At 53.2% G+C, this 19,302-nt stretch overlaps 2 protein-coding genes across 2 annotated transcripts in view; both read right to left on the bottom strand.

Moving 5' to 3' along the window:
• Positions 1-3,010: 3,010 nt before the first annotated feature.
• LOC111824041 (sialic acid-binding Ig-like lectin 14) lies at positions 3,011-6,291 on the bottom strand. The gene is made up of 8 exons (XM_023747302.1): positions 6,248-6,291; positions 5,785-6,168; positions 5,296-5,574; positions 5,000-5,047; positions 4,598-4,790; positions 3,825-3,895; positions 3,604-3,724; positions 3,011-3,467 (listed from the first exon to the last, which is right to left on the bottom strand). The coding sequence occupies exons 1-8, from the start codon at positions 6,282-6,284 to the stop codon at positions 3,431-3,433; spliced, it is 1,170 nt and encodes a 389-aa protein (XP_023603070.1). The 5' UTR covers positions 6,285-6,291; the 3' UTR covers positions 3,011-3,430.
• A 4,908-nt stretch (positions 6,292-11,199) lies between these two features.
• The window catches only part of LOC102418327 (sialic acid-binding Ig-like lectin 5), a 10,978-nt gene continuing 2,875 nt past the window's right edge, over positions 11,200-19,302 (bottom strand). Inside the window, exons 4-12 of the mRNA XM_023747300.1 lie at positions 15,592-15,702; positions 15,127-15,513; positions 14,637-14,915; positions 14,370-14,417; positions 13,855-14,109; positions 13,462-13,769; positions 12,978-13,060; positions 12,113-12,194; positions 11,200-11,394 (exon numbers count right to left, since the gene is read on the bottom strand). Coding sequence (XP_023603068.1) covers positions 11,200-11,394; positions 12,113-12,194; positions 12,978-13,060; positions 13,462-13,769; positions 13,855-14,109; positions 14,370-14,417; positions 14,637-14,915; positions 15,127-15,513; positions 15,592-15,702 — 1,748 coding nt within the window. The remainder of the gene's footprint in view (positions 11,395-12,112; positions 12,195-12,977; positions 13,061-13,461; positions 13,770-13,854; positions 14,110-14,369; positions 14,418-14,636; positions 14,916-15,126; positions 15,514-15,591; positions 15,703-19,302) is intronic.

The following is a 19,302-nucleotide window of genomic DNA, read 5'->3' as shown; positions in this document are numbered from 1 at the left end:
GACCTCAGCACAGCAGGAGCGCTTCCGCCGAAAGTTCATGAAAATCCACCTTCCTGGCCCCTCATCGCTGGGTCCCTGTTCAGAGCCCCACCCAGGCTGATGGGAAGTGTTCCCTTTCTGCTCCATCTGTGTCCCAACCCGGGCATCACAAACCCTGACATTCCATTCCCGCTGCTGGAGCACATAGTGGGGCTTCTGTGTGCCTCGCTGCCCTTGACTGATGGAATCTCAACGGAGGCACCAGTGAGCGCGGGGGGATGTCAAAGGCCTTCGGGATAACATCACAGTCAGCTAGGGATGCAGGAGGCTCCCCTGGTGGGATAGGGGGTGAGCTCAGCAAGCTCCACACCTAACGCAGCAGCACCAGGTCCGAGTCCAGCAAGGCAAGAGCAATAAGTAAAAGCTATGAAAATTCGAAAGAAAATCAAGCTGACTTTCTCCATCAAGGATTGTGTCTATATAGGAAAATCCACGTACATACAGATACATGTAGGGGCTTGAGAAGAGAGTCAGCAAGGTTTCTAGAGACAAAATCAAATTGCAAAACTCAAATGCATCCGTATAGCACAGTGACCAACAAAAAACAGGATGGTATAATAGATGTCATGGACACATCAAAACTTACGATGTTCCTGGAACATTCAGAGATGCACATCACAAATATATGACATGCACGTCCTCAGGGGAGGAAATGGTACATGTGTTTGGGAGGACTTTACAGGTGGAAATAGATAGCCCTGGCCAGATGGCTCTGTTGGTGGAAGCATCCTCCCTACAGCACATTGGTTGCAGGTTCAATTCCAGGTCAGGGCACATACCTCGTTTCCATACCAGCTCAGAGCATGTATGGGAGGCAACGGATTTATGTTCTCATAAGCATGCCTGTTAATCATTGTCACTTGCTGTACTCCATTGTTCTTTGCTGTGTTCCCCCCCCCCCCAATAAAAGCCAGAAGGGATCAGAGGGTCTTGGCTACACGCCTGAGCGAGCGGTAGCCCTCTGCTCTACTTCATCCTACACGCCAAGCTTGCCTCAGTGTCTCCGTTCACCAAGCAAAACCCCCTCAGGCCTAAGGAGTTCTTTCATGGTTCTGTAGGATTACGGATGTTGCGTCTCTTTTCATGACTTTGTTGGCCATTTGTACATCATCTTTGGAGAAATGTCTAGTCAAGGTTTAGCTCATTCTTCAATTGTGTTATTTGGGTTTCTTATGTTGTCTTGTATGAGTTTGTAATAGATGCTGGATATTAACTCCTTACCAGATACATCTTCTCTCCCATCCTAGAGTCTGGAGTCTGGTGAGAGCGTCCTCTTGTGCTCAGATTTTAAGTTGGTACAGTCCCACTTGTCTATGTTTGCTTTCCTTGTCTGTGCTTTCGATGTAAATACGCAGGAAATCATTGCAAAACCCAATGTGCTGGGTTTTCCCCCTATGTTTCCCTCTGAGAGTTTATAGTGGTTGGTATTATATTTAGATCTTTAATACATTTTTGCAGAGAGGAGAGTGATTCTGTGATGGAAACCCAGAACTGCATGAGAGGAACAACTGTGAGGGGTATTTTTCAAAATAGTCATTGTTTTCCTGCAGTGTGTTCTCACAGTGGGGTCTAAAGACGCTGAACTCACAAAAGAGAGTAGACGGTGATGCAGGGGCTGGGGGTGGGGAAATGGGGAGATGTTGGTCAAGGGTAGCTTTCAGCTACAAGAGGAACAATTCCTGGGGATGTACTGGACAGCATGGCAAGTACAATTAACAGGATTGTATTATGTACCTGAAAGTTGTTATGGTTACACATCATTCGTGTTATAACCATAACAATGGTAATTACATGAGAAGATGGAAATGTTGATGAACCTTATTGTGGTAATCACTTCACTATGTAGGTGCATCAAATATGTACATTGCACACCTTAAACCTGCATATACTCTATATCAAAAATATCTCAATTAATCTGGAAATAAAATAATTGTTTACATCCAAGTAATTATTAATGTTCTCTAAAGTTTATCAAATTTATAGCTGTTAGCTATATGACAATAACGATACAAAATGGTGAGAGTATAGGTGGATGTGTCTTAAATGTTGAAATTTTTTATTATTTAAGAAAAGATATAGTCCAGCCAGTGTGGCTGAGGGGTTAAGCATCAATCTATGAACCAAGAGGTCAGGGTTCGACTCCCGGTCAGGGCACAAGCCTGTGTGAACGGCTTCATCCCCAGTAGGGGACATGGAGGAAACAGGCGATCAATGACTCTCTCATCCTTGATATTTCAATCGTTCTCTCTCCCTCCAAAATCCTATCAGAAATCAATACAAATATTTTTAAAAATAAGAAGAGATATAAATACCAATTGAAGAATAATTACAATGAATACACAAAATCCCTTACTTGAAACAGCTTCAACAACAGCAACAATAAAAAGAGAAGATCAAGATACAATTAGATGCAAGAAACTCCCACCCACACTAAATAGTAAAATCAATTGTCATGTGATATCACAGAAACGTTCTCATTTATGATTAAATGCTGGGATGTGTTATGACAATAATTCTGAGGTTGGCGTCTATGCACAGGGAGAGGAGAGCAGCTGGTAACTCTACTGCGTATCAGCACCTACAGATGGGAGACCAGAAGCTCAGATGGTGACCAGGTAACTTCAGGGCAAGCGGAGGATAAGGGGCCAACTTCAGTCCCTCTCTGGGCCTGAGAATGGAGAGAGAGGAGCATGGGGTGGGGGGATGAGTGGGCAGAACCAACGGAGAGAAAGAAAGAGGCGGGGAGGGGAACAAGTCAAATGGGAGAAGCACAGGCAGAAACAAGGGGCCGTCAGTGGGTGTGGATTATTGTTTATTTCTGTATATTAGGATGTTTTGAGCCATTAAACAGATTGAAAGCCAAGGAGACACCCGGCCTCCCAGGTCCCGCCCATTCTCAGAGACAGCAAAGAATTTCAGATGCAAACCAACCCATCCTGAGCCCCTATTCCCAGACTCCCCACCTGCCCCAAATCACCCAGGACCTGGGACCAGACAAATCGAGACCACGCCCACAGGCCCATCCCCCAGACTGACACACACCAGCTGGTCCTGAACTGCTCACCCTGCCCTGCCTTGCGTTTCCCATGGGAACCCCAATCAAGGCCTTCGCTAGGCTGCCCTGCACCTGCATCTGCTTCCTGAGGAAATCCCGGGCTTCCGGGCACAGCAGCCCCTCCTCTCAGGAGGTGAAAGGAGTAAAAGTCTTCTCTCCATGGCACTGACTCCCCTTGTGGTCACTCAGTCACTTCCACACACTGAAACCCCAGGGGCACATTGGAGGCAGGTGAGTCAAGAGCTTCCAGGGAGAAGGTGACGTTGACGTCCCAGGACGGTCCCTCTAACCTGGTGTCCACACCTCAGTCCCATCTTGAGAGGAAGGGAGGATCCATCAGGAGCTCTGCCTCCTGTTCCGGGGGCCTCCACACCTGCGGGGCCCACACAGGTGTCAGCTCAGAGACTCGGCCACTTTCACTCTAACTCCAGGCAGAGCCGGACACCTCGGCCCCACCTGCACCTCAGGGCCAGTCCCTGACCTTCCCCGGGAGAGACAGGCCTGCTCACCTGGTGTAGTAGAGCCAGGTGAGGACGTAGGTGAGGAGGAAGCCAGCCCCCATGAGGGCCCCTCTGATCAGGGTGAGGACCAGGGGCTCCTCAGTCACAGCTCTGCTGGAGTGCGGGCTGCCTGGGGACGCGGGAGACGGGTGACGTGTTGACCAGGTGTCAGTCCACCCACAGCCCAACACCTGACCAGGCGGCCGCCCCACACCTGTCCTGCACCTCACTCTGCACAGAGAGGCTGAAGGAGACGCTCTGGGAGCCCAGCGGGTGCTGAGCCCGGCAGGTGAACTCCCCTCTACCTCCAGCCCCACATGGGGCAGCTCCAGGAGCCCTGGTGCTGAGGGCTGGAGGGGCTCAGGGCTTGTTCCTCCAGCACCAGCTCAGGTGACACCACCCACTCCCAGGACTCTCCTCTTCCCACCTCCTCCCAGAACCCGCTGTCGGTTCTGTTCAGGCAGGAGATGCAGGACCTGTCCTAGCAATCTCCCCTGTCCCCTCTCAGCCCCACCTTGTCTCTGACCCACTCCTTTCTCCGTGGCCTCTGCCCCCAGCAGACCCTCACCTGGCAGCAGCAGGACAGAGGCGCTATGGGCCCCGTGCACATTCCAGGCCTCACAGCTGAGTCTGAGGTCAGAGCTGAGCCCTGCGCTGAGGCTCAGGGAGCTGTTGGTCCAGGGCCCCTCTGAGCTGGAGGTGACCACGTGGGACGCGTTGCCATGGTTCCCCTCCAGCAGCCCCGCCCCCAGCCGCCAGCGCAGGGAGGGGGCCGGATGGGCCCTGGAGGAGCAGCTGCAGTGCAGACCCTGGTCCTCCCAGGAGCAGGAGGGTCCCAGCAGCTGCGGGGGGTCTGTGGGGGGAGAGGGGAAGGGTCAGCGGTGCCTCTAATCTCCCCAGAACCCAGCTGTCCTGCCCCCTGGGGTCTCCCCACTCACAGCCCATGGAGAGGCTGAGAGAGACACTGTGGGGGCCCAGCGGGTGCCGAGCTTGGCAGGTGAACTCTCCTTCCTGTGCAGGCCCCACGCGAGGCAGCTCCAGGATCGCGGAGCTGGAGAGGGGGGTGGCGTTCAGGCCTGGGGACCCCCGGAACCAGCTCAGCTCGGCAGGGGGGTTGCTGTCAGCCTCACAGAACAGCTTCAAATCCTCGCCTTTCAGGATGGTAAGGGATGTGTTTTGCAGATTCTTAAAGGTTTCTGGGTTTTGAGAGAGAGAGAGACAGAGAGAGAGAGGAGTGTGGAACACAGATGCAGGCACCCACCCACCAGAGGTGTGGGACTCGGGTGATGACTTTCATCCTTGCCCTTCCCATGTCTCATCCCATTCAAACTCCTGCTCCCCCCTCTCTGCCCCACGAGGGCCCCAGGGGCAGGTCCCAGCCCAGAGAGGAGGGGTTTTTTCCTACCTGTGTTGTTTCTGAAGGAGACACCTATGGTGAGGTTCCGAGGGGCATCTGGGATAGAAAGACAGGGCCCCACTTTACATGGAAGTCACCCCAGCCCCAAGGAGGGGCGATGGGAACTGGGAAGGGGGTAGAGCTGTCCTTCTGGCCCCTCCCCACCTACAAGCACATCCATGCCCGGGTGTTCTCCAGTTAGCTCAGCCTCCTGCACACACACACACACACACACACACACACACACACACACACAGAGGCCACTCCACTCTGCCCCATGACCCAGCTCCCCCTCCAACACTCACAGGAGACATTGAGCCGGATGGTTCTCTGTGTGGTCCACCGAGACCCTTCCCGTTTCACCTGACAGGTGAGGCTGGTGCCATGGTCCTGGGGCCTCGGGCTGAAGGTGAGCACCGAGGAGCGGAGGATCTGGGGGTTCAGCGAGTCCACAGCGGCTCCCGCCCAGGAGAAGGTGAGAGGTCGTCCCCCTTCGCAGGCCCCTGGCAGGCTGCAGGCCAGCTGTGTGGGGCGGCCGGACTCCAGAGGCTCCCGTACATGGATGTGGGGTTTGTCTGTCAGGGCTGCGGGAGAGAAAGGCAGGTGCCGGGGCTTCATGGGTGGGGACTCAGAGCGGGACCCTGAAGAGGCCCTGCCTCGGGCTGAGCTCACCCAGGCCCTGTGTCTCTGCCCACCACCCAGGGCCCACGGCCTGGACAGGGAGTGTCCAGTGTCCTGTTCCTGCTCTAAGAGGGGATTCCATGACCCTGGGTCCTCCTGGGCCCATGCCGTACCTGTTACCTGCAAATGCAGCATCTTTTTTGGGTATTTACTATCTTGGCTCAGATATCCAGGATGTCCTCTGGACACTTGGAGGAAGTAATGTCCTGAGTCACTCCTCCTGGCGTCTCTGATTTGCAGGGAACAGTTGGTGGTCCTGAAGTCAGCAAGGAGGAAGCGGCCTTTGGTCTCTGTCTTCCCTGGTAAACGTGGGTTGTTCGAGGCCACAGGATGGTTTGTGTTGTCCCCGTTCCGGTACCAGTAGGTGTAGAATTTGGTAGAGAAAGACCGTGAACTCCCAGGATAGGAGAGGGAGCAGGGCAGGAGGACACACAGACCCTCCTGCACAGTCACCGATTGCTGCACTCGGAGCACATAGCTTCGCTGCTGCAGGGACCCTGGGAGAGGGGGACTGAGGCTCAGATGCAGCCCTCGCCCCTCCCCCACCAGCCTTGCCCCCCTCCCTCAGCCACTCACCCCCCCACAGCAGGGGCAGCAACAGCAGGGGCACCATGTCTGCCTCTGGCAGGGCAGAGCGGGTCCAGGTCCCTGTGTCAGGGAGCGAAGTGCCCAGCTTTGGGGTGGGGCCTAGGACACCCCAACAGGAAGCTCTGGGGGAGATATTGTGGCCAGGCTGGAAGGGGAATTTGGCCTCCCCAGGATGTGGGGGGGTGTGTAACTGAGAAACCTTCCTGTCTCCCCTCCCCCCACCCCATGACCCTGCAGGTAAATGTACTGAGGGCCTGAGAGGCTGTGTGGTGTGTCCAGATGTGAATCTGACAGTGACCCCCTTACAGAGGATGTGTAAGTGGGGAGGGAGGTCGCCCAGGGGCCAGCACACTCAGAGCTGGTCCTGGGGACTCGGGGTGGGGTCAGGGGCGACCTGCCCTCCAGCAGGAACTGTTGAACATTCTGGAAAAGGATCATTTTAATATTTTTTTAGACCAAGTGGGAGCAAAAGAGAAAGGAATTTAGACCCAAGTCCAGTGGAGGGTGGAACCCAAGGGGCAAAGCTGAGTATTAAAGGCCTTGGCTCTGAGGGCTTCTTGGGGACCTGGACGCACCTGTGCTGGCTCGAGGGTCTGAGTGTCTGAGGGACAGCGAGGGCCCACAAGCCCCATCGGAAACGGATGCCCCATTTGGTGGGACCTCAGCACAGCAGCAACGCTGTCGCCTGAAAGTTCATGAGAATCCTCCTTCCTGGCCCCTCATCGCTGGGTCCCTTTTCACAGCCCCACCCAGGCTGATGGGAAGTGTTCTCTTTCTGCTCCATCTGTGTCCCAACCCGGGCATCACAAACCCTGACATTCCATTCCCGCTGCTGGAGCACATAGTGGGGCTTCTGTGTGCCTCGCTGCCCTTGACTGATGGGATCTCAAGGGAGGCACCAGTGAGCGCGGGGGGATGTCAAAGGCCTTCAGGATAACATCACAGTCAGCTAGGGTTGCAGGAGGCTCCCCTGGCAGGATAGGGGGTGAGTTCAGCAAGCTCCACACCTAACGTAGCAGCACTGGTCGGTCGAGTCTGCTCTTCTCCCTCCTCCGGAAGCACAAGCAGGATGTGGGGGTGGGGGGGTCTGATGGTTTGGTGGTCTGATGGTCTGAGGGAGCCATCGTCCGTTGCCATGGTTCCCCACCCTCAGCCGCCAGGGCAAGCACAATAACTAAAAGCTATGGAAATTCCAAAGAAAATAAAGCTGACTTTCTCCATCAAGGATTGTGTCTATATAGGAAAATCCACAGGTACATACAGATACATGTAGGGGCTTGAGAAGAGAGTCAGCAAGGTTTCTAGAGACAAAATCACATTGAAAAACTCAAATGCATCCGTATAGCACAGTGACCAACAAAAAACAGCATGGTATAAAGATGTCATGGTCACATCAAAACTTACGATGTTCCTGGAACATTCAGAGATGCACATCACAAAAATACACTATGCGCTACCTCAAAGGAGGAAATGATACATCTGTTTGGGAGGACTTTACAGGTGGAAATAGATAGCCCTGGCCGGATGGCTCTGTTGGTGGAAGCATCCTCCCTACAGCACATTGGTTGCAGGTTCAATTCCAGGTTGCAGTGGTTCTCAACCTTCTGGCCCTTTAAATACAGTTCCTCATGTTGTGACCCAACCATAAAATTATTTCCATTGCTACTTCATAACTGTAATGTTGCTACTGTTATGAATCGTAATGTAAACATCTGATATGCAGGATGGTCTTAGGCGACCCCTGTGAAAGGGTCGTTCGACTGCCAAAGGGGCCTAGGGGGGCAGGCTCTGCAAAGAGGGGACCCCAGGACCTGTTTATTGACCCAGACACTCTGCTTTGAGTCGGTTTTTCAATTTCTGCAGAATTGCCAAACAGGCCCCTTAGACAGCCCTTCTCTCAAAGCAAGTCATCTATTCACCGCGTTTCCAATAGAGGGCCAGGAAGGATAGGGTGGGGAGGGCAGCCACTGGCCGGCTTCCAGGGACCCAGGAGCGCGTGGCACCGACACATGGAGTCACCCAAAGTCAGGAAGTGACTGGCGGGCCAAAGTCAGGAAGTGACTGGCGGGAGAGAGACAGACACCTTACTCGTTCTCTTCTGTAGGAGGCAGCACTGCCTCTGCGTCTCCTTGGCCTAAAAACCAGGTGCGTGTGTGTGTGTGTGTGTGTGTGTGTGTGTGTGTGTGTGTGTGTGTGTGTTTTGTTTGTTTGTTTGTTTTTAGAAAGAGAGGATGCATCAAGAAACCCTGATGGGAGAAATTTATTTTATTTTATTATTTTTTAAAAATATATATTTTATTGATTTTTACAGAGAGGAAGGGGGAGGGATAGAGAGTTAGAAACATCAATGCGAGAGAAACATCAATCAGCTGCCTCCTGCACACCCCCCACTGGGGATGTGCACGCAACCAAGGCACATGCCCTTGACCAGATCAAACCCAGGACCCTTCAGTCCGCAGGCCGACACTCTATCCACTGAGCCAAACCAGTCAGGGCATGAAGTTCCCTTTTAGAAAGCTCTGGGTGGCCTAGATAACTGATCACTTGAGTGACCCTGCTTTTCCCCTCCTGAACTTCCATTCCTGCTCCTATGTTTGAAGTTCACCAACAGAGAACCTGCAACACCCTGGGCACCACCACCTCCACCCCAATAGAGGCTGGACACTGGGTCCTTTCTGTGTCTGTACCTGCCAAGTGGCCCTCGGTGTGTTGTGTGTCCTCCGGGACTTGTACGTACAGTTGTCCCCCTTCGCCCCGGGAGCTATGTCCCAAGACGCCCAGTGGATGCTTTAAATCACAGATAGTACCAAACCTTATATATAGTATGGGTTTTCCCCTTATACACACCAAGGATAAATTTTGATGAGTAAATTAGAGATGGACAACTAATAATATAATAGAAGAATTAAAACAAATATGCTGTACTGAAAGTTATGTGAATGTGGTCTCTCCCTCTCTCAACATATCCCCTGGTACAGTACTCACCTCCTGCCTGCGCTGATGGGAGATGACACCCAGTGCCCCCATGATGGGCTGAAGGGTGGTGAATGACAACACAAGCACCACAACATCACAGCAGTTGATCTGATAACATAGACGGCTTCTAAGTGACTAACGAGTGGGTGGTGTATACAGTGTGGAGACACTGGGCAAAGGCATGGTTCACCTCTTGGCAGGACAGACCGGAAGCACTAGAGTCATCAGACGATTCAGAACATTTAAAAACTTACAAATTGTTTATTTCTGCAATTTGTTATTTAGTATTTTCAGTCCATGGTTGACCACAGGTAACAGGAACCACGGAAAGCAAAACTGGGGGGAAAGTAGGGAGAGAACCACTGAAACAAACCTGTGTTTTCAATGTTCCTTTATTGTGTGGCTTAACTGTGGCTTAAAATCATAGTAAGAACCACCAGGGCTGGTCCAGCCACAACACTGGCTCTGGTGGCCACAGTCGTATGGGCCCAGGTGACTGTCCCAGTGAACAAAACAAGCACCAAACCCACGTAAGTTATGCCCTAAACGTTAGAGAGTGGCCCCAAGGAAAGAAGTGGACATTTACACGGTGGGACTAGGAAGGCATTGGCCCCCCACACCCACGACACAAACCCCACTGTCAGTGTGGTAAGAAGTTGACTTGTGACTCTTGCTTAACACCAGGTTAAACCATTGTGCTCAAGTCTTGTGCTGAAAAATAACAAAATCCTTTGGGGGTTAAAAAAAAGTGAATAGAAAAAATAAAATCCCTCATTTTAAAGGTATAGAATAACTGAGTGAAAAAATAAATAGGACCTTACTAGGATGGAATTTTGAACAAGCTTGGATGCAGACAATTAGGTAGAATATCGAAGCCAAAAATAACTCCCCACAGGCATTGCCCATACGGATCATGTGAGCTTTGGTTTGTGGCCTCTGTGGCCTGGAGATGAGAGCCATGACAGGCCCAGTTGAGGCGGGCAGTTTCAAAGGAGGCCACTCCCACGTTGAGGTTGAATAAGGGTAAGGGTGAACCAAAGAAAACCAAAGACAAGAGGAAAATCTGGACAGCAGCCAGAGAGGAAAGGACAGATTACATTCAAAAGAAGAGCCGTGGCCGGAACTGGTTTGGCTCAGTGGATAGAGCGTCAGCCTGCGGACTGAAAGGTCCCGGGTTTGATTCCCGTCAAGGGCATGTACCTGGGTTGCGGACACATCCCCTGGTAGGCGGCGTTCAGGAGGCAGCCAATCAATGATTCGCTCTCATCATCGATGTCTCCATCTCTCTCTCCCTCTCCCTTCCCCTTGAAATCAATAAAAATGTGGAAGAAGAAGAGGAAGAATCTCAGGGGGCCAGAAATGAGGTCTTGCCAAGGAGGAGAGGCCCCGTAAACATCACCATCTTGTGGTTAGGACTGAAAATAGATGAGACGCAATAGGGCCAGAAACTGGGTTTTGAATTCCCTCAATGCCTGATGGGATTGTAGTGACCCACCTGCTACCGGCCACAGTAACTATACCTGGAGGAGGAGAATCCTACCCGGGGTCTACACTGTGGTCTGTATAAATTGTCATTGCGCTTCAGACGGGGTGCGATCCGGGAGACAGCCACCCAGAGAACGATGAGAAGACGGGATTTATTAGAAAACCCAGACCTTAGACCATGTGCCAGGAGCCAGGAAGTGCTGTTCTGGAGGGCGCGGGAGGGTGAGAGACAGCGTCACGGAGCAGCTCACCTGCAGCACAGGTGCAGGTGGACGTGAGAGCCGGCCCATCCCGTCTCTCAAACCCCATCGCCTGTCTTCTTCCTGCTCTGCCTGGGGCTGCTCATCCAGCCGTTAATGTTAATCGGGCCGCAAGGTCTCCTCACGCTTCAGGAATGAGTCCCAGACTTCTCCCCCCACCCCACCCCCACCCCCAGGGGCTGTGATGCCTCTGGCCAGTACCGAGCTCTGAGCGAGGTCTCATTGGCCTCTGCGCTTGACCACTGCGTACTCCTGGGTGCTGGTGGCCTCCTGGTCCCGAGGCTCCCGTGGCTTCAGCCCCTCAAAGGTGAGGTTGGCGTAGTAGAGCTCCTGCTGCTCCCCCGACAGAGGGCCCTTCTCAGCAGGTGAGGCTTGGTCTGGGGGCCCGTCCGGCGGGAGGTTTTTCTGGGAGCCCTGAGTGAAGGGGAGAGAAGGGTGTCCGAGAGGCATGAGGCAGACATGGTCCCAAAGAAAAGTGGGGCTGATGGGACAGTTTTTTCCTTCATCTTCTTATTGCACAGACACTTCTCATAGACTCGACTATTTGCACATTCATTTTAAAATTTTTCTTTTGTTTGTTTTTGGGGGTTTTGTTCTTTTGGTGCAAAAAGAAAGAGACTTATTCAGGTGCTGGGGCCTAGGAGAATGGTGGACTTTCATCTCAAAGACCATCCTCCTTCCTACTGAAGCCTGCTGTTCTTTTCTTTTTAATTTTTTTTTATTTTTTGAGACTATTGCAGATGTTGACTAGACATATCAAGGGCCTACTGATCATATTCCATTCCCTCAGAAACCCAGTAAGCCTGATACTCTCATTATCCCCATTTACAGATAGAGAAGCTGCAATAAAGGGAGGTGAAGTGAATGCCCACAATGGGAAGGAAGTAATAGTTTGGGGGAGATGGTTCTGGCAGGCTGTGCCTAACAGAGAGGTGAGGTGGGCTCAGTGGTCAGTGTGGCTGGGGCAGGAGGCTGACCATGGGTTCCGGGAAATGAAGGGGAAGTCAACTCCCAGCTGCCTGTCCAGCTGACCGCAGGGGAGCTCAGTGTGGACTCCTTAATGGACATGCCCAGCCCCCCGCCACCCCCCCCCACACACACACACGGCATGAGAAGACACCCCGTCACTCACCCAGGTGACTGTGCCCATCACAGGGTCTTCATCATTCGTGACCTTTGGTCTCCCGGCTGCTTGCCTCCTGCGGGCTTTCACTCTAAGGGAAGAAGTCAGCAGCCAGAATGGCTCAGGCACAGGGGGGCACCTGTCCCCACTCCCTGATGGACAACGGAGGCATCCAAACCCTGAGGCCAGCCTCAGACCCTCCTGACATGCAGGTGAGGGTCCCATCCCCCTGGATGCCCAGGGGTTTGGCCAGGACTGAATGTTCATCACCGAGGCCCCTCTCACACGCAGACTTGTGCACAAGCCATCATCAATGTGATTCATGGCAGCCAAAACGTCCAAGCAACCCAATGTCCGTCAGTGAAGGAACGGACAAATCAGATATGCCCCATCCAAACCATGGAATATATTTCTAAATAAAAAGCAATGCAGAGCTGACACATGAACCTTGAAAATCTCAGGCTACAGGAAAGAAGTCAGTCACGGTAAACATGTATTATATCATGGCATTTCTATGAAATGTCAGAATGGGAAAATCTAGAGAAACAGGACATACTGGTTGTCTGGGGCTGGGGGAGGATGGAAGCAGGAGGACAATACAGGGATGTGGAGTTCCTCTCTCTCTCTCTCTCTCTCTCTCTCTCAGCGAATAAAAAGGTTTCAAACTTGACCGTGGTGATGGGTGCACAGCTGTGTGACTGAAGGAAAAGCCATTGAATCGGACACTTTAAATACATCCGAGTTTTACCTCAATAAAGCTATTACCGGCCCCCCCACCCCACCCCAGCCTCGCCTCTGGATAAGCTTTATGTTGGTGAAATTCTCTGACCTCTTTCAAACCCCTAGGACCCGGCTCCCTGCCCCGGAGGCTCACATGCAAAAGAAGATGAGACACAAGCACAGGGACAGCAGGGCCATGGCACCAGCACCTCCGAGAGCCGCAGGAACCACTCCCGCCTGGGGCACCGCCTTCCCTGCAGAGGAGAGGGGGGTGAGACATCCACGCCCGGGCCTCGGTCTCTCCTCTTCCCCCTCCTACCAGAACACGGTGTAGGTTCTGTCCAACCAGAGCCCAACTTAGCTCAGTGGATAAGCATCCACCTGTGAACCAGGAGATTCTGGTTCCATCCCTGGTCAAGGGCACATGCCCGTGTTGCGGGCTCGATCCCCTGTAGGGGGCGTGCAGGAGGCAGCCGATCAATGATTCTCTCTCCCTCTCCTTTTCTGAAATCAATCAAAATATTTGGGGGCTAGGGGGAACAAGAGATGGAGGGCCCTGTCCTAGCAATCACTCCTGTCCCCGCGCAGCCCCCACCCCCAGACCCACCCTCTCTCTGACCCACTCCTTTCTCCGTGGCCTCTGCCCCCAGCAGGCCCTGATCTGGCAGCAGCAGGACAGAGACGCTCTGGGCCCCCTGCACATTCCAGGCCTCACAGCTGAGTCTGAGGTCAGGGCTGAGCCCCTCCTTGAGGCTCAGGGAGCTGTTGGTCCAGGGCCCCTCTGAGCTGGAGGTGACCACGTGGGAGGCGTTGCCATGGTTCCCCTCCAGCAGCCCCGCCCCCAGCCGCCAGCGCAGGGAGGGGGCCGGCTGGGCCCTGGAGGAGCAGCTGCAGTGCAGACCCTGGTCCCCCCAGGAGCAGGTGGGTCCCAGCAGCTGCGGGGGGTCTGTGGGGAGCGAGGAGAAGGGTCGGCGGTGCCTCTAATCTCCCCAGAACCCAGCTGTCCTGCCCCCCGGGGTCTCCCCACTCACAGACCACAGAGAGGCTGAGAGAGACACTGTGGGAGCCCAGCGGGTGCCGAGCTTGGCAGGTGAACTCTCCTTCCTGTGCAGGCCCCACGCGAGGCAGCTCCAGGATCGCGGTGCTGGAGAGGGGGGTGGCGTTCAGGCCTGGGGACCCCCGGAACCAGCTCAGCTCGGCAGGGGGGTTGCTGTCAGCCTCACAGCGCAGCCTCAGGGCCTCTCCCTCCAGGATGTGAAGGGATGTGGTTTGCAGAATCTTGAAGACTTCGGAGAGAACGGTTATGAGGGGTTACAAGGGGAGAGAGAGAGAGAGAGAGAGAGAGAGAGAGAGAGAGGGAGAGGGAGAGAGGTGTGTGTTTGTGGAACACAGATGCAGGCATCCACCCACCAGAGGTGAGGGACTCGGGTGATGCCTTTCATCCCTGCCCTTCCCATGTCTCATCCCATTCAAACTCCCGCTCCTCCCTCTGCCCCACCAGCGCTCAGGGCAGGTCCCAGCCCAGAGAGGAGGGGTTCGTTCCTACCTGTGTTGTTTTTGAAAGAGACGCCTATGATGAGTTTCCGAGGGGCATCTGGGATAGAAAGGCAGGGCCCCCCCTTCAGATGAATGTCACCCCAATCGCCAGGAGGAGCGGTGGGAACACTCCCCACCTACACACAGCTCAATGGGTGAGTGCTCTCAGGTTAGCTCAGCCTCTTACACACACACAGACACACACAGACACACACACAGACACACACACACGCCACCTCACTGTCCCCATGGACCCAGCCCGCCCTCCAACACTCACAGGAGACATTGAGCCGGATGGTTCTCTGCGTGGCCACCCAAGATCCTTGGAGTTTCACCTGACAGGTGAGGCTGGTGCCATGGTCCCGGGGCCTCGGGGTGAAGGTGAGCACCGAGGAGCGGAGGGTCTGGGGGTCCAGCGAGTCCACAGAGGCTCCCGCCCAGGAGAAGGTGAGAGGTCGTCCCCCTTCGCAGGCCCCTGGCAGGCTGCAGGCCAGCTGTGTGGGGTGGCCGGACTCCAGAGGCTCCCGTACACGGATGTGGGGTTTCTCTGTCAGGGCTGCAGGGGAGAAAGGCAGGTGCCTGGGCTCCAGGGGTGGGGACTCAGAGCGGGACCCTGAGAGAGGCCCTGCCTCGGACTGAGCTCACCCAGGCCCTGTGTCTCTTCCCACCACCCAGGGCCCATGGCCTGGACAGGGAGTGTCCAGTGTCCTGTTCCTGCTCTAAGACGGGTCCCATGTCCCTGATCCTCTCCGGGACCCATGCCGTACCTGTCACCTTCAAATCCAGCTTCTTCATTATGTAATTATATCTCACAGAATCTCCTCTCTCCACTCGGAAGACGTAACGTCCTGTGTCACTCCTCCTGGCGTCTCTGATGTCCAGGGAACAGTTGTTGGTCGTGGGATCCGCGAGGAGGAAGCGGCCTTGGGTCAAGCTATTCACTGTTTTATTCCGGTTGCTCGAGGCCACAGGAGGAGCAGAGTTTGTGTTGTCCCCGTCCCGGTACCAGTAGGTGTAGAGTTCACTAGGGGAAGACCACGGACTCCACGGGTAGGAGAAGGAGCAGGGCACGTGGACACACAGACCCTCCTGCACCGTCACTGATTCCTGCACTCGGAGCTCATAGTCTGGCTGCTGCTGCTTCTGCAGGGACCCTGGGGGTGGGGGACTGAGGCTCAGATGCAGCCCTCGCCCCTCCCCCACCTGCCCTGCCCCCGTCACTAGCCACTCACCCCCCCACAGCAGGGGCAGCAGCAGCAGGGGCACCATGTCTGCCTCTGGCAGGACAGAGCGGGTCCAGGTCCCTGTGTCAGGGAGCGAAGTGCCCAGCTCTGGGGTGGGGCCTAGGACACCCCAACAGGAAGCCTTGGGGGAGAGACAGTGACCAGGCTGGAAGGGGAACTTGGCCTCCACAGGAGTTGGGGGGGTGCCTGAGAAATCTTTCTGTCTCCCCTCCCCCACCCCCCCACTGCCCCCATGACCCTGCGGGTAAATGCACTGAGCCCCTGGGAGGCTGAGTGGCTTGTCCAGAAAGTGACCCCCTTACAGAGGAGGTGTAAGTGGGGAGGGAGGTCGCCCAGGGGCCAGCACACTCAGAGCTGGTCCTGGGGACTCGGGGGTGGGGGGGATGGAGGACCTGCCCTCCAGCTAAAACTGTTGAACATTCTGGAAAAGGGTAATTGTAATATTGTTTTAGACCAAATGGGAGCAAAAGAGACAGGAATTTAGACCAAAGTCCAGTGGAGGGTGGAACCCAGGGGCAGAGCTGAGTGGTAAAGGCCTTGGCTCTGAGCTCTTCTTGGGGACGTGGGACATACCTGTGCTGGCTCCAGGGTCTGAGTGTCTGAGGGACAGCACAAGCCCCATCAGAAACGGACGCCCCATTTGGCGGGACTCAGCCACAAGGTATAGACAGAAATGCAGAAGAGGAAATTTCCACATAAGCTGTGCCAGATAAGATGGGCCTTAGGGACAGAGAAGGGGCCAGGCTGACTGACCTCAGAGCACAAGGCCCATCCTAAAGCAACCCACACGAAAGAAATGGGGGAAGGAAGCAACTATTTCACATTCAAGGGGGGCCACAGAATCCATCCCAGAGACAGAACTCTGTATGTGTATGTGTGTGTGTGTGCACATGTGTGTGTATGTGTGTGTGTGTGTGTGTGTATGCATGCGCTATTTACAAACAAACTAATGACTAAACTTTTGTGGAGGTGAGACTCACATGACATAAAATTTTCAATGCTAATTTGGAGTGTGTGACCTTCGGAGCTGCTTATCACTACACTTCCCCCATCACTTTCTGTACCGCGGGCCTACTATGCGCCTTCCCCATACCTTCCTTGTCCGTGTAGGAATCTGATGTGGGGTTTTGAATATTAATGCCCTGATGCACCAACCAAAACCCCCACAGGCCTAAGGAGTTCTTTCATGGTTCTGTAGGATTGCTGATGTTGCGTCTCTCTTCATGACTTTGTTGGCCATTTTTCCATTATCTTTGGAGAAATGGCTATTCAAGGTTTTAGCCATTTCTTCAATTGTGTTATTTGGGTTTCTTATGTTGTCGTGTGTGAGTTTGTAATAGATGCTGGATATTAACTCCTGCACACATACAGTTCCTCTCCCATCCTGTAGGTGGCCTCTGGAGTCTGGTGAGAGCGTCCTTTGTGCTTCAGGTTTTGAAGTTGGTTCAGTCCCACTCGTCTATGTTTGCTTCCCTTGTCTGTGCTTTCGATGTAAATATGCAGGAAATCATTGCAAAACCCAATGTGCTGGGATTTCCCCCTATGTTTCCCTCTGAGAGTTTATAGTGGTTGGTATTATATTTAGGTCTTTAATACATTTTTGCACAGAGGAGAGTGATTCTGTGATGGAAACCCAGAACTGCATGAGAGGAACAACTGTGAGGGGTATTTTTCAAAATAGTCATTGTTTTCCTGCAGTGTGTTCTCACAGTGGGGTCTGAAGACGCTGAACTCACAGAAAGAGAGTAGACGGTGATGCAGGGGCTGGGGGTGGGGAAATGGGGAGATGTTGGTCAAGGGTAGCTTTCAGCTACAAGAGGAACAATTCCTGGGGATGTACTGGACAGCATGGCAAGTACAATTAACAGGATTGTATTATGTACCTGAAAGTTGTTATGGTTACACATCATTCGTGTTATAACCATAACAATGGTAATTACATGAGAGGATGGAAATGTTGATGAACCTTATTGTGGTAATCACTTCACTATGTAGGTGCATCAAATATGTACATTGCACACCTTAAACCTGCATATACTCTATATCAAAAATATCTCAATTAATCTGGAAATAAAATAATTGTTTACATCCAAGTAATTATTAATGTTCTCTAAAGTTTATCAAATTTATAGCTGTTAGCTATATGACAATAACGATACAAAATGGTGAGAGTATAGGTGGATGTGTCTTAAATGTTGAAATTTTTTATTGTTATAGAATACATATAGTCCAGCCAGTGTGGCTGAGGGGTTAAGCATCAATCTATGAACCAAGAGGTCAGGGTTCGACTCCCGGTCAGGGCACAAGCCTGTGTGAACGGCTTCATCCCCAGTAGGGGACGTGGAGGAAACAGGCGATCAATGACTCTCTCATCCTTGATATTTCAATCGCTCTCTCTCCCTCCAAAATCCTATCAGAAATCAATACAAATATTTTTAAAAATAAGAAGAGATATAAATACCAATTGAAGAATAATTACAATGAATACACAAAATCCCTTACTTGAAACAGCTTCAACAACAGCAACAACAAAAAGAGAAGATCAAGATACAATTAGATGCAAGAAACTCCCACCCACACTAAATAGTAAAATCAATTGTCACGTGATATCACAGAAACGTTCTCATTTATGATTAAATGCTGGGATGTGTTATGACAATAATTCTGAGGTTGGCGTCTATGCACAGGGAGAGGAGAGCGGCTCCTAACTCTACTGTGTATCAGCACCTACAGATGGGAGACCAGAAGCTCAGGTGGTGACCAGGTAACTTGAGGGCAAGCGGAGGATAAGGGGCCAACTTCAGTCCCTCTCTGGGCCTGAGAATGGAGAGAGAGGAGCAGGGGGTGGGGGGATGAGTGGGCAGAACCAACGGAGAGAAAGAAAGAGGCTGGGAGGGGAACAAGTCAAATGGGAGAAGCACAGGCAGAAACACGGGGGCCGTCAGTGGGTGTGGATTATTGTTTATTTCTGTATATTAGGATGTTTTGAGCCATTAAACAGATTGAAAGCCAAGGAGACACAGGGCCTCCCAGGGCAGGCCCATTCTCAGAGACAGCAAAGAATTTCAGATGCAAACCAATCCAACCTGAGCCCGTATTCCCAGCCTCCCCACCTGCCCCCAATCACCCAGGACCTGGGACCAGACACAGAGAGACCACGCCCACAGGCCCATCCCCTCCACTGACACACACCAGCTGGTCCTGAACTGCTCACCCTGCCCTGCCTTGCGTTTCCCATGGGAACCCCAATCAAGGCCTTCGCTAGGCTGCCCTGCACCTGCATCTGCTTCCTGAGGAAATCCGGGGCTTCCCGGGCACAGCGGCCCCTCCTCTCAGGAGGTGAAAGGAGGAAAAGTCTTCTCTCCATGGCATTGAGTCCCCTTGTGGTCACTCAGTCACTTCCACACACTGAAACCCCAGGGGCACATTGGAGGCAGGTGAGTCAAGAGCTTCCAGGGAGAAGGTGACATTGACGTCCCAGGACGGTCCCTCTAGCCTGGTGTCCACACCTCAGTCCCATCTTGAGAGGAAGGGAGGATCCATCAGGAGCTCTGCCTCCTGTTCCGGGGGCCTCCACACCTGCGGGGCCCACACAGGTGTCAGCTCAGAGACTCGGCCACTTTGGCTCTAACTCCAGGCAGAGCCGGACAGCGCAGCCCCCACCTGCACCTCAGGGCCCATCCCTGACCTTCCCCGGGA

The sequence above is a fragment of the Myotis lucifugus genome, unplaced genomic scaffold (assembly GCF_000147115.1).
Source record: "Myotis lucifugus unplaced genomic scaffold, Myoluc2.0 scaffold_838, whole genome shotgun sequence".
Taxonomy (NCBI): domain Eukaryota; kingdom Metazoa; phylum Chordata; class Mammalia; order Chiroptera; family Vespertilionidae; genus Myotis; species Myotis lucifugus.
The sequence above is the reverse complement of the archived record's forward strand: the minus strand, read 5'-3'. Positions and strand labels throughout refer to the sequence as shown.